Consider the following 15,057-nt stretch of genomic DNA (forward strand, 5'->3'; position numbering starts at 1 on the left):
TCTCTGCTCCATGTGATTGGAGCAGAGATCAGTGTTCACTAAATGAAAGCCCAACCCCCCCACAGTTAGTAACACACCCCTAGGAACACTTAACCCCTACACTGCCACTCACTGGTTAACCCTTTCACTGCCAGTGTCATTTACACAGGAATCACTGCATTTATATAGCACTGATTACTGTATAAATGACAATGGTCCCAAAAATGTGTCAAAAATGTCCGATGGCTCCCCCACAATGTCGCAGTCACAATAAAAATCGCTGATCGCCGCCATTACTAGTAAAAAAAAATAATAATAAAAAATTATTAATAAAAATGCTATAAAACTATCCCCTATTTTGTAAACGCTATAACTTTTGCGCAAAGCAATCAATAATCGCTTATTGCAATTTTTTTTACCAAAAATATGTAGAAGAATACGTATCGGCCTAAACTGAAGGAAAAAAATGTTTTTTTATATATTTTTGGGGATATTTATTATAACAAAAAGTAAAAAATAATGCGTTTTTTTCAAAATTGTCGCTCTATTTTTGTTTATAGCGCAAAAAATAAAAACCGCAGGGGTGATCAAATACCACCAAAAGAAAGCTCTATTTGTGGGAAAAAAAGGACGTCAATTTTGTTTGGGAGCCACATCGCACGACCGCGCAATTGTCAGTTAAAGCGACGCAGTGCCGAATCGCAAAAAGTGGTCTGGTCTTTGACCAGCAAAATGGTCCGGGGCTGAAAGTGGTTAAAGGAGATTATATCAGCTACTGATATTTCCATAGTGTCCCTCTATACTCTGCAATATATCATAGGAATGGCCTCTGTGTGTATGCCCCCTTCTCTTGTACGCTGTCAGTCAGAACTCATTAGCTATTCATATCCGTTTCGGAAACCGGTGGTTTGAAGGGGTGACAACGTTGTCACACTCTGGAGACCGACTTCTACAGCACTTAGACCACCCCATCTCTATGCAAAGAATGGGTTCCTCATAAAATAGGACCACCCCATCTCAGACGCTGGCCTCACAGAGGAAATTGGCTATGAGGAAGTTCTCCTGGCGTTATGTGAACGTGGCTCTCTGCGTTTCGAAATTGGCCCCAGGTTCATCCCTGGGCTACTCCGACAACGTGGGAGGGTAGCAGAATGGAAAAGTGGACACTGGCGTTTCAAAGGAGTAGGAAGTCTCAGTCAAGGAACCCGGGATTCTGTAGTCAGGGTTAGACATGTGCAAAAGGAAATAATTCGTTTAGTTTCGTTTAGTTTTCATTTGTTAATTCATTCATTTTGTTTAGTTATATTTCGTTAACTTCCTTAAATTCGTTTTCGGATTTCACTTAGTTTTCTACCGAATTCGAAAAATCGGCCACATTCGAAAATATTTCTTCGAAATTATTTGAACATGATTCGAAATTATTTCAACCCCATTCGAAATGATTTCAACATGATTCGACATTATTTCAACCCCATTCGAAATGATTTGAACATGATTCGAAATGATTTCAACCGCATTCGAAATGATTTCAACATGATTCGACATTATTTCAACCCCATTCGAAATGATTTGAACATGATTCGAAATTATTTAAACCCCATTCGAAATGATTTCAACATGATTTGAAATTATTTCAACCCCATTCGAGATGATTTCAACATGATTCGAAATTATTTCAACCCCATTCGAAATGATTTGAACATGATTCGAAATTATTTCAACCCCATTCGAAATGATTTGAACATGATTTGACATTATTTTAACCGCATTCGAAATGATTTCAACATGATTTGACATTATTTCAACCGCATTCAAAATGATTTTAACCCCATTCAAGATGATTTCAACATGATTCAACATTATTTCAACATGATTCGAAATTATTTCAACTCCATTCGAAATGATTTGAACATGATTCGAAATTATTTCAACCCCATTCAAAATGATTTCAACATGATTCGAAATTATTTCAACCGCATTCGGAATGATTTCAACATGATTCGAAATGATTTCAACTGCATTCAAGATGATTTCAACATGATTCTAAATTATTTCAACCGCATTCGAAATGATTTCAACATGATTCGAAATTTCAACTGCATTCAAGATGATTTGAACATGATTTGAAATGATTTCAACCGCATTCGAAATGATTTCAACATGATTCGAAATGATTTCAACAGCATTCAAAATGATTTCAACATGATTCGAAATGATTTCAACTGCATTCAAGATGATTTGAACATGATTCTAAATTATTTCAGCCCCATTCGAAATGATTTCAACATGATTCGACATTATTTCAACCGCATTCGAAAATATTTTGTGACCCGAATTTAGGGCCAAGTATCTCGGGGTCACTTGATGCTAGAAACTCCAAATTTGGATATGTTGTAGTGCTAGTACTATTGTGTTTGCATACCAAATTTAGAATTTCTAGCACCAAGTGATCCCGAGATACGGGGCTCCAAATTCGGGTCACAAAATGTCAAGCACTTTTCTGCAGCAGAGAATGACATTTTGCGACCCGATTTTGGGGCCACATATCTCGGGGTCACTTATAGCTAGAAACCCCAAATTTGGTATGCAAACACAATAGTACTAGCGCTACAACATATCCAAATTTGGAGTTTCTAGCAAGTGACCCCAAGATACATGGCCCTAAAGTCTGGTCACAAAATATTTTCGAATGCGGTTGAAATAATTTTGAATCATGTTGAAATCATTTCGAATGCGGTTGAAATCATTTCGAATCATGTTCAAATCATCTTGAATGCAGTTGAAATAATTTCGAATCATGTTGAAATAATTTCAAATGCGGTTGAAATAATTTCGAATCATGTTGAAATCATTTCGAATGCGGTTGAAATCATTTCGAATCATGTTGAAATCATTTTGAATGCGGTTGAAATCATTTCGAATCATGTTCAAATCATTTCGAATGCGGTTGAAATAATGTCGAATCATGTTGAAATCATTCTGAATCCGGTATCGAGTCGAATTTCGGCCGAATTCGGTTGAATTCGTTAGCATTGTAATTCGGTAATTCGTATGCATCCGAATGTCCGAATAATGAAAATTCGTCCAAATTTCGAATCGGAACGAAACGAAATGCACATGTCTAGTCAGGGTAGGGTTGCCACCTTTGGGTGCAGTAGCGGACTGGACCGATACCTGCACACATAGCATGCCACACCAATCTATATTCGCCCTGTCTGTGTCCTGGCAGCCATGGACACAAGGCCAGTGGTTCTTAATCCTTAATAAGAACAGGGCCAGGTCATTTTTGTCCAAAACCTTCCATGCTCCAACAGTGAGGGCCATTTAACTCTTTGATGTTCTGATGCTCAGCCCTGCAACCCTTTGCAAACCATGCTCACCCTTCCATCTCCTGCCGTCCTCTACCAATGCTGCTCACCCCTGCATTACCTACCACCTTCTTCCAAGACTGCACACATCAGCATCCTCTGCCACCCTCCTCCAACACTGCTTATCTTGGCATCCCCAATCACCCTCTTCTAATGCTGCCCAGAGCCCACCTCTGCATTCCCTATTGCCCTCTTCCAACTTTGCCTTCACCACCCTCTTCCAGCACTGCTCACCTCTGTATCCCCCCCTCTAGTGGTGCTGCTTACCTCTGCATCCCCTGTTGCCCTCTAAAAATGCTGCTCACTCCTGCATCCCCTGCCACCCACCTGCGACGCTGCTCACCTCTGTATCCGGTCACCCTTTTGCAGTGCTGCTCACCTTTGCCCCCCCCATACTCTAAGAGCACTGCTCACCTCTGCATCCCCCGCACCCCTTTACCAACGCTGCTCACCTCTGCCCCGCCGCCGTTCACCAAAACGATTTACCTCTGCATCCCCCAGCTCCCACTTCCAATGCTGCTCACCTCTGCATCCCCCTCGCTCTCTTAGAGTGCAGTTCACCTCTGCATCCCCTGCCATCCACCTGCATTGCTGCTCACCTCTGTATCCCCCATTGCAGCGCTCCTCCCCTGTTGCCCTCTTCCAGCACTGCTCACCTCTGCATCCACGGTCGCCCTCTTGCAGCGCTGTTCACCTTTGCCTCCCCTGTTGTTCTCTTGCAGTGCTGCTCACCTCTGTATCCCCCCGTCGGCCTCTTGCAGCACTGCTCACCTTTGCTCCCCTCGTTGCCCTCTTCCAGCACTGCTCACCTCTGTATCCCACCTCATCCTCTTTCAGTGCTGCTCACCTTTGCCTCCCCTGTTGCCCTCTTCCAGCGCTGCTCACCTCTGCATCCCCCGCCACCCACTTCCAACGCTGCTCACCTCTGTATCCTCCGTTGAACTCTTGCGGTGCTGCTTGCTTCTGCATCCTCCGTCGCCTTCTTCCAACACTGCTCACCTCTGTATCCCCCCTCACCCTCTTTCAGTGCTGCTCACCTTTGCCTCCCTTGTTGCCCTCTTCCAGCGCTGCTCACCTCTGCATCCCCCGCCACCCACTTCCAACGCTGCTCACCTCTGTATCCTCCGTTGAACTCTTCCGGTGCTGCTTGCTTCTGCATCCTCCGTCGCCTTCTTACAACACTGCTCACCTCGGCATCCTCCATTGTCCTCTTCCAGCACTGCTCACCTCTGCCCCCCCGTCTCCCTTTACCAACACTGCTAACCTCTGCATCCCCCACCACCCGCTTCCAACACTGCTTTCCTCTGTATCCCCCCTCGCTGTCTTCCAGTGCTGCTCACCTTTGCCTCCCCTGTTGCCCTCTTAGAGCTCGCCTCTGAATGGCCCGACACCCATCTGCAACGCTGCTCACCTCTGTATCCCGTCGCCAACTTGCGGTGCTACTAACCTCTGCATTTCTAGTTGCCCTCTTAGATTGCTGCTCACCTCTGTATCCCCCTCACCACCCATCTGCAACGTTGCTCACCTCTGTATTCCCGTTGCAGCACTCCTCGCCTTGGCCCCCCCTGTTGCCCTCTTCCAGCGCTGCTTACCTCTGCATCCCCTTCGCCCTCTTGCAGTGCTGCTCACCTCTCCACCCCCTTGCCTTCTTGCAGTGCTGCTCACCTCTCCACCCCCTTGCCTTCTTGCAGTGCTGCTAACCTCTGCATCTGCAGCCACCCACTTCCAAGGCTGCCCACCTCTGCATTCCCTGTTGTCCTCTTCCAGTGCTGCTCACCTCCGCATCCCCTGCCAACCTTTTCCGACACTGCTCACTTCTTCGTCCCTTGTCACCCTCTTGCAGCGCTGCTCACCTCTGCATCCCCATGTTGCTACATACTTCCCATCTTTAAAGACTGAATTCACCTTTTGTTGAGTTTTTTTTCTATATTCCAGCCCCCCTATGTACCAACATACCATTAATGTACCTCGATTGCAGAAAAATAAAAGCTTTCTTTGATTATTAGAACAAGGCCTTACCTTAGCCCCTGCTGTGCTCATAGAAAACTTCATGACTTCCTGGTATGTAGATTCGGGATATGAGAGCCAGTAAGACACAGGAAGGAGTTTACTCTGCTGTATTCAAATAACTCTGCTGACTCCTCCATACCTGATGCTGGGGCTATGGTAGGAATAGCTGTGGGCAAGGAGGCAGGTTTTGCCACTCTGACAGCTGCAGGGGACTGCGCACTAGTCTGTGCTTGGGTGACAGAGGATGAGGACGGTTTAGTAAGCCAGTCCACCAACTCCTCTGCATGCTGTGGCTGGATAGCACGGGCAGCATCACTAAACAGGAAATGATGCCCTGCCTGAGGACTGACCACGTCCACCTTTGTCTGTGGACACATACGCTGCCCGTCCCCTTACAGTGCCATGGGAACGTCTGCCTCTCTTTGCTATCCTCTCAGACATGATGGGGGGGGGGGGGGGGGAGTAGGGGGTGCTTATTAACAAAATGTAATAAAGATGTGTAAATGTGTACGTGGATGCACTTTAATCAATGGAAAGCAGTGTTTGGTGTACTTTAATTTGAGTATTCACGACACAGACACACTCCATGGATACACTATAATATTGCAGTAATGCAATAAAATATATGGCGTTAAACTTGCAGTAACGCTTGGAACTATATGGCATTAAAGTTGCAGTAACGCAATTAAATATGCAGCGGTAAACTTGCAGTAATGCAATGAAATATACAGCATTAAAAACTTGCAGTAACGCACAGAACTATATGGTGTTAAACTTGTACTAATGCACAGAACTATATGGCAGTAAACTTGCAGTAATGCAATGAAATATACAGCGTTAAACTTGCAGTAACGCATAGAACTATATGGCGTTAAACTTGTACTAACGCACAGAACTATATGGCAGTAAACTTGCAGTAATGCAATGAAATATATAGCGGTAAACTTGCAGTAATGCAATGAAATATACAGCGTTAAACTTGCTGTATTGCACAGAACTATATGGCGTGAAACTTGCAGTAATGCAATGAAATATACAGCATTAAACTTGCAGTAACGCATAGAACTATATGGCGTTAAACTTGTACTAACGCACAGAACTATATGGTAGTAAACTTGCAGTAACGCATAGAACTATATGGCGGTAAACTTGCAGTAATGCAATGAAATATACAGCGTTAAACTTGCAGTAACGCATAGAACTATATGGCGTTAAACTTGTACTAACGCACAGAACTATATGGCAGTAAACTTGCAGTAATGCAATGAAATATATAGCGGTAAACTTGCAGTAATGCAATGAAATATACAGCGTTAAACTTGCTGTATTGCACAGAACTATATGGCGTGAAACTTGCAGTAATGCAATGAAATATACAGCATTAAACTTGCAGTAACGCATAGAACTATATGGCGTTAAACTTGTACTAACGCACAGAACTATATGGTAGTAAACTTGCAGTAACGCATAGAACTATATGGCGGTAAACTTGCAGTAATGCAATGAAATATACAGCGTTAAACTTGCAGTAACGCATAGAACTATATGGCGTTAAACTTGTACTAACGCACAGAACTATATGGTAGTAAACTTGCAGTAATGCAATGAAATATGCAGCAGTAAACTTGCAGTAAAGCAATGAAATATACAGCATTAAACTTGCAGTAACGCATAGAACTATATGGTGTTAAACTTGCAGTAACACAATAAAATATACAGTGGTACAATTGCAGCAAGGCAATGAAATATAAAGCGTTAAACTTGTACTAACGCACAGAACTATATGGTAATAAACTTGCAGTAATGCAATGAAATATATAGCGGTAAACTTGCAGTAAAGCAATGAAATATACAGCATTAAACTTGCAGTAACGCATAGAACTATATGGCGTAAAACTTGCAGTAATGCAATAAAATATACAGTGGTGCAATTGCAGTAAGGCAATAAAATATAAAGTGTTAAACTTACAGTAACGCACAGAACTATATGGCGGTAAACTTGCAGTAATGCAATGAAATATACAGCGTTAAACTTGCTGCAATGCACAGAACTATATGGCGTTAAACTTTCAGTAAAGCACATAATTATATGGCGTTAAACTTGCAGTAATGCACAGAACTATGTGGCGTTAAACTTTCAGTAATGCACAGAAGTATATGGCATTAAACTTGCAGCAATGCAATTAAATATATGGTGTTAAATTGCAGTAACGCACATAAAAAAAAAACTGTTAAATGGTCACTACACTCACACTGACTGAACTATCCCTACATTCACCCTAATGTAAAGATGAATGGTCGCACTACACTCACACTGAACCGATATGCTACCGACAATAGAATTAGAATCACACATTATAGCACACTAACTGTCAAGTAGGACTGAACAGAGCCCCGTTCTATCTTTCTCCACGCCACCATCACACTACAAGTGGCTGCTATAGAAAGAATATTTTTATAGTGTGGGGTGGGATGAGGAGTAATGAGCCATGATTGGATAGTCATCATGACAGAGTCCATTCATGGCTCTGACAGTGCTTGATGCCCTGATTGGGCAAAGCTTTCATTGCTTCAGCCAATCAGGGCTTTCAATGCACTGTGCGGCTGAGCAGTGCTTTGTGGTCATTCGGGGGGCCGAACAAACGGTCAAACAACCTTATAATTCAGTTGTTCGGAGAACTTCTTAACAGCCAATGTTCAGCCCAAACTCATGCTTGGGATGAACCGTCCACCCATCCTTACTGGCCATGAAGGGGGGGTGGGGGGTTAAACCTTCCTGAAGCGGTTAAACAGACCTGTTAGTGTTTGTGAAATCTTCCACCACAAAATGTACTCAACCAATGAGAGGTAATGACTCCAATTTTTATTCTGTTATCAATGGCCAACACAGTACAACACTTCATCCATGTCTTTGGTGATCTCTGATCTCCTTATCAACTGTTTCTTCCATGATGAGATCAGCCATGGAGTATATCTGAGGTGTATATCAGGGTGTGCTTAATCGCCACATGTCCAGCAACATTCATATACAAGACATTTCCCGCACTCACTAATAAACCTTGAGGGTTGTGCGGGACCCCTTACGTAAAGGAAGACAGGACTTCAGTGAGGAACAATTCCTTCATACGGCTTCTCCCTCATGTGAGATCTCTGATGTCTTTTATGAGAGGACTTATCTGAAAAACATTTTCCGCACTCAGAACAGGGATAAGGCTTCTCCCCCGTGTGAGATCTCTGATGTGTATTAAGATGTGACTTGAATGAAAAGCTTTTCCCGCACTCAGGACAGGAATACGGCTTCTCCCCCGTGTGCAATTTTTGATGTCTTCTATGAGAGGACTTGTCTGAAAAACATTTCCCACACTCAGGACAGGAATACGGCTTCTCACCTGTATGCAATCTGTGGTGTGTATTAAGATGTGACTTGAAAGAAAAACATTTCCCGCACTCAGGACAGGAATAAGGCTTCTCCCCAGTGTGTAATCTTTGATGTCTTCTATGAGAGGACTTGTCTGAAAAACATTTCCCACACACAGGACAGGAATACGGCTTCTCACCTGTGTGCAATCTGTGGTGTGTATTAAGATGTGACTTGAATGAAAAAGATTTCCCGCACTCAGAACAGGAAAACGGCTTATCACCTGTGTGATATCTCTGATGTATGGAAAGCTGGGATTTCGTTAAATGAACTTTTCCGCAGTCAGGGCAGGAAAACGGCTTATCCCCTGTGTGAGATCTCATATGTACATGAAGACAGGATTTAAAATGAAAACACTTCCCGCACTCAGTACAGGGAAACCTCTTATCTGTTGGAAGGATGGCACGGCCCCTCACAGTCTGAGGTTCCTCGGGATAAGAGGAATACGATGGTCCGGCACCGTCCCGCACAGTCTGAGGTTCCTCAGGATAAGAGGAATACGATGGTCCGGCACCGCCCCTCACAGTCTGAGGTTCCTCGGGATAAGAGGAATACGATGGTCCGGCACCGTCCCGCACAGTCTGAGGTTCCTCGGGATAAGAGGAATACGATGGTCCGGCACCGTCCCGCACAGTCTGAGGTTCCTCGGGATAAGAGGAATACGATGGTCCGGCACCGTCCCGCACAGTCTGAGGTTCCTCAGGATAAGAGGAATACGATGGTCCGGCACCGTCCCGCACAGTCTGAGGTTCCTCGGGATAAGAGGAATACGATGGTCCATCTACACTGTGTGGTGCCGGATGGACATTTGAGGTAGTCGGGTTTTCTCCTGGACTATACTGTGTGATGTCCTCATCTTCTACTTTACAGTCTGGAGACAAAGTGAGACAATCCTCTGAGGTTTTCCTCATCTCCCGTCCATCTACTAAAATAGAAATACAAAGATTATTACTAGACATCAGCTGATTGGTTCCCCTAAACCAGGACTCCGCCCACATCAGGCAGCTTTGTCTCTGAGGATCTTACAATTCCCCCCTCAAGGTAACTAGTAAATGGGTCCTCTGATCTCCTACCAGATCATTTCTTTATTCATGGACCTTAGTCAGAGAGTGAGGAAACAACGAGAACTATGTTCTATAGGAGTGACAGTGATGAGGGGATTATAGGACGAGTGTCCCCTCCCCCTCTATCACTCATTGCCATCTTCCCAACACAAGAAGTCCTGCACTTCCTTATTTAGTCCATGATTTAGTCATGAATAACAGCGGGGCTGAGCCCCACCAGAGGTCAGAGAGTGAGGATGGGGGGAGAACAACCAAGATGAAGACTGGACTGATCCTGAAGACCCAAGACACATGCCCTAGCTACCTAGGTCAAGCAACGCCTATGGTGAAAATCAACATTTTGCTGATCCCCAGAATCTCCATAAATCCAGTCTAGATACATAAATTGTGTCAGCAGCACAGAGAAGGAAGATTATCGGAGAGAAATCCAGGAATACAGGACGGGGAACACAGCTCAGGAAAGTGACCAGGGGATTACAGGCTGATATCACCCAGCCCCCGCCCTACTCTGGACCAATCAGTGAGCAGTATGGGTGGAGGAATGTATTTAGTGTTAATGACCCACCTGTGCTGATCTCTGTAGGAGTGTCCTCCTCTATAAATGTCCCCGTTATTCCATCCTCCTCCATAGACTGCTGATCATCCCTCACATACCTCTCTTCTTCTTCTTCTGCTTTAATCTCAACTTTTATATCTATCAGATCTTCACCCTAAAACCAATAAAACAAAGAGAAAATCGTCTGTATAATATAAGCTTTAATATTGTGACATCACATTAAAAAAAACCCACACATTGTGTCTGTAAGTGCATGTTCTAGATGCCTACCAACCTTGTAACAGAGAGTGATGGTGTGATCTTCCTGTGGGGAATCCCGGGAATACAGAGGACGGGGACATCTCTCTGGTGGGTTCCTGTAGCTGGATGACTCCACCATGGTGTCCTGGTACAGATCTATTAGATTCATGGACTCATCCATCACCCCATCCTCATCATCCTCCTCCTCTTTTATCTCTTCTTTAACCTCAACTTTAGGATCTCTCAGGTTTCCACTCTGAATATATAATAAAAATGACATCAATGGTAACAATGCAGATAATGTACAGATCCTAATGATACTATCAGTGATTGTTCCTCATCTACCTGATGATGGTGGGGGATGGTGAGATCTTCCTGTGTGGAATCCCGGGAATACAGAGAACGGGGACATCTCTCTGGTGGGTTCCCATTACTGGATCCATCTGTAGGAAACACACACACTGACTGAATACATTGTTTCTATGTGTTTATCAGATGATGGGGGATGGGTGGAGCCTCCGTACTGCTCTCTCCTTTACAATAAAGTCTCCTCTTACCCGGTGATGTGAGGGGCGGCTGATTGGCCATCATGACGTCCTTGTAGAGATCCTTGTGTCCTTCTAAATACGCCCACTCCTCCTTAGTAGATACGGTTCCTGAATTCCCAGCCCCATTCACTTCTTCCGTCAGCAGCTCAACAATCTTCTTGGTGACTTCTAGAATCTTCTGTATGTTGTGTCTCTCAGGAGTCAGTGAGTGAGGTGGAGGCACTGTGATGGTCATATGATCACCAAACTTCACAGGAGGCAAACTCTGTATTAAAACACCAACAGTAACGTCATAAAACATTCCCAGAATCCTCCTCACCTCTCCGGTCAGGTCTGTGTTTTATTAATAGAGATAAGAGTGATGTCATGTGACCTCCCAGAATCCTCCTCACCTCTCCGGTCAGGTCTGTGTTTTATTAATAGAGATAAGAGTGATGTCATGTGACCTCCCAGAATCCTCCTCACCTCTCGGGTCAGATCTGTGTTTTTATTAATAGAGATAAGAGTGATGTCATGTGACCTCCCAGAATCCTCCTCACCTCTCCGGTCAGGTCTGTGTTTTTATTAATAGAGATAAGAGTGATGTCATGTGACCTCCCAGAATCCTCCTCACCTCTCCGGTCAGGTCTGTGTTTTATTAATAGAGATAAGAGTGATGTCATGTGACCTCCCAGAATCCTCCTCACCTCTCCGGTCAGGTCTGTGTTTTATTAATAGAGATAAGAGTGATGTCATGTGACTTCCCAGAATCCTCCTCACCTCTCCGGTCAGCAGGTAGATGATCTCCAGGGTGAAGTTTAGTATCCTCTCAGTCATGTGACTCCGGTTCTCCTCCATCTTCATTGGTCCGTCGTTTGATCAATACAGGTCTCCTTTTAGACGGATAACTTTGGAAAATTAAAGTAAGAATTATATGGATGGTATTGGTCACACAATAATAGAATGTGGATGTGAGGGGGGATAATAGGAGGGTTGTTGTACATTTAAGGACTACTCCCCCTCCATGAGAACACATTTCAGTTGGACTTTTTAATGTTATTACATTTTCGAGGTCCCGGGACCCTCTTGACCTGCTGGATCATAAACTGTCTTTTCTTTGTTGGGTTTGCTTTATTTCTGAACTGGTATTGATTAGTTTTCGATCTGCAGATAAGGAATGATAAAAAAAAAAAAAGATCCTTCTTCCGTCTCTGTGTTTTGCTCTGAGGCAGTGCTGTGAGGTCAATGTCGGGTTATCATGATTTCCGAGAAGGGGAACCTCCTTGTTTCTTTTGCCAGATAATCAGGATGATTGGCAGAACTCGGACTGCAAGGTTCCCCCACTACCTACTAAGGGGCCTTTAAAGTCCATCAGCTAGACCATTACTCCTCACAGACCCCTCGGCTCCTCTACTTCCCTCAGAATTTTCCTCCCTCTGACCCCAACGATGGAACATATTCTTCATGGCAAGTTGGGGAATGTTTTCTTCCTCCTGACCAAGGGCTCTATGCTCCATACTCCTGACCCCGGCTCTCCATCATTGTTTTGGCTGCATACTGTAATGATTGCCCATTGGCTGCTCGTGTAGTGTAATGATTGCCCATTGGCTGCTCGTGTAGTGTAATGATTGCCCATTGGCTGCTCGTGTAGTGTAATAATTGCCCTTTGTAGGCCATGTATGGTCATTGTCTTGTCTTTGTTTAGAGGAATATATAATTAGAAATTATCCACAAAAAGAAGGAAATATTTCGGCCCTGAAAGTGGGGGAATGTTCTGCCCCTGAAGGGGTTAATTTAGGTTCCCACACTATATATGTGTGTATCATCATCTGCTGGAGATAAAAGACGTCACAGTGACTATGGAGGAAGAGGACGGAACATGACGGGGGGGGGGGGTTACTTGGTGTAAATAGTAAAATTAAATCTCATTACCTCCTCTGCTGCCAATTTCAGCAATGTCTCCTCTCTACTTCCTCCCGGCTCACCTTTGAACTGGAACTTCTTATTTATACCTGACATCACTTCCTGTCCATACCATACATCACTTCCTGTCTTCCATAGAGACTATTTCTGTCCAGGCAGAAGTGAGATCACCACCTTGTGGAGGTCAGAAGAACTGCAGCCACCCCCGAGAAACGTCTCGTAGCGTGAACACGTCCTTGTTCGGTGTGTGTGTGTGTATGTACGTATATTCTTATAGATGGGGTCATCTCCACTCCCAACAAGGTGGATAAAGAATATATTATTGCCTAGTCCAGCCTTTCTCAGCCAGGGTTCCTCCAAAGGTTTTAAGAGTTTTGAGTAATAAACGATCACCGTTTCTCAGTAGCAATTTGCATCTAGCGATGAGCTGATGGCTCAGTCTGAACCTAGTTTCAGACCAAACTATGGCTGTTTTGATGAATGCCAGAATATTTTCCTGTTTTTTTATCTGCTCCCGCTGTTCGAATGGGAGCAGAAAATCATATATACAGTAGAAGGGGTATTTCCAATACTTCTATGTATGACAGTATGGCTCTATCACTGGTTCCCAAGGAAGCACCCGCAGTGTCCTTAGATACCACTGACCTCACAGGGAATCTCCACCCCTTTTGTGCAAAGAGGTGGAGATACCAGTAATATCACTGCCTAAATATGGCCACTGGCTAATTTTTGGGAATGACGTTGACCAAACGTGGACATATTTGGTCAAAGATGTCACCATTACCCTACCCAGGGGCGTAACTATAGGGGGCGCAGCAGTCGTGACCGCAACTGGGCCCTGTGCTGCAGGGGGCCCATGCAGCCCCCTCTACATATGGCCGGCATAAGCAGTATAAGCAGCTAGGGGTACCAGTGCATCATGCACACGGGTGGCTGGAGGTGGAGGGTGACTAGCAGAGCTCCATGCTCGACTATCGCACTGGCTGCTCTTTAGTTGTGCATTCCCCACATGACCTGTGTCCTCAGAGTACCCCTCTCCGGCCCACTCTGCACTGCATACTTCTCCCGGGTAAACAAACTTTAAGCACACAGATGCAGTGCAGCCCTATGAGAGCCGGCTCCCCGGAGGACATTGCAGGCTTGTCTGCCAGCCCCCCTCCTCCCCCGTCATACACAGATGATGAAAGGTCTTTCTGGGAGATATGCCGATCGCCCGTCCAGCACACTGGATGGAGCCCAGGCCAACATGGATGAGTGCGCGACCTGCAGCTTGGTCATGGTGAGTGAGAGGACCCCATCCCCCACACACCATTACTTACCCCCTCCATCTCCCCCTGGGGACAGGGACCCCTTCTCCCCTGGGGGCAGTAACTTCATCTGCCCTGGAGAAAAGGACCTCATCTCTTCTGGGGACGGGGACCCCATCCTGCTAGGGACAGTCCCCCAATGGGGCACCTAAAAATGTAAAAAAAAAATAATAAAAAAAACTACTGATACCAGTGGTGGAACTACAGGGCTCACAAAGGTCATACTGTACCTGTGACCACGCCCTGGAGTTCCACCGCCGGACTCAGCGGGAAGGGCCCTGGCTGGGGTTCAGGGGGCCCTTCATGGTTTCTTGCATAGGGGCCCTGAGGGTTCTAGTTACGCCACTGACCCTACCCCTTACCTTATATAGCTTAGGATAGCTTGGGGAGATGTCATTCGGCTAAGTGTACCATCAGGATAGGTTGGGTGTGCTTAGTTGTCTGTGCGTTTTGGAGTCAAGTCGTTGCAACCACGAGGGCTGGCAGGGTTTGCATCGGACGTGTTGGGATCAGTAGTCCACCAAGTGTCAGTTAGCACATTTATCCTTTTCTACTAAAACGGTTGCTACCTCAAAGGGGACTGCAGACCCCTGCCTGTAATGGGCTATTAGGAAAACGTTAGGACTTATTCAGAGCGAGGCCTAGCCATGTGCTAATGGAGACAG

The 15,057-nt window shown here is 45.0% G+C and overlaps 1 protein-coding gene across 1 annotated transcript in view; it reads right to left on the reverse strand.

Moving 5' to 3' along the window:
• LOC143955475 (uncharacterized) overlaps window positions 1-13,065 on the reverse strand; it is a 53,437-nt gene extending 40,372 nt beyond the window's left edge. Inside the window, exons 1-6 of the mRNA XM_077465516.1 lie at window positions 11,943-13,065; window positions 11,193-11,448; window positions 10,981-11,078; window positions 10,670-10,891; window positions 10,405-10,549; window positions 8,463-9,700 (exon numbers count right to left, since the gene is read on the reverse strand). Coding sequence (XP_077321642.1) covers window positions 8,463-9,700; window positions 10,405-10,549; window positions 10,670-10,891; window positions 10,981-11,078; window positions 11,193-11,448; window positions 11,943-12,026 — 2,043 coding nt within the window. The 5' untranslated portion in view covers window positions 12,027-13,065. The remainder of the gene's footprint in view (window positions 1-8,462; window positions 9,701-10,404; window positions 10,550-10,669; window positions 10,892-10,980; window positions 11,079-11,192; window positions 11,449-11,942) is intronic.
• Between the last annotated feature and the right edge of the window lie 1,992 nt (window positions 13,066-15,057).

Source organism: Lithobates pipiens, unplaced genomic scaffold (genome assembly GCF_037356315.1).
Source record: "Lithobates pipiens isolate NorthernLeopardFrog02 unplaced genomic scaffold, aLitPip1_a1.2 Scaffold_35, whole genome shotgun sequence".
NCBI classification, from domain to species: domain Eukaryota; kingdom Metazoa; phylum Chordata; class Amphibia; order Anura; family Ranidae; genus Lithobates; species Lithobates pipiens.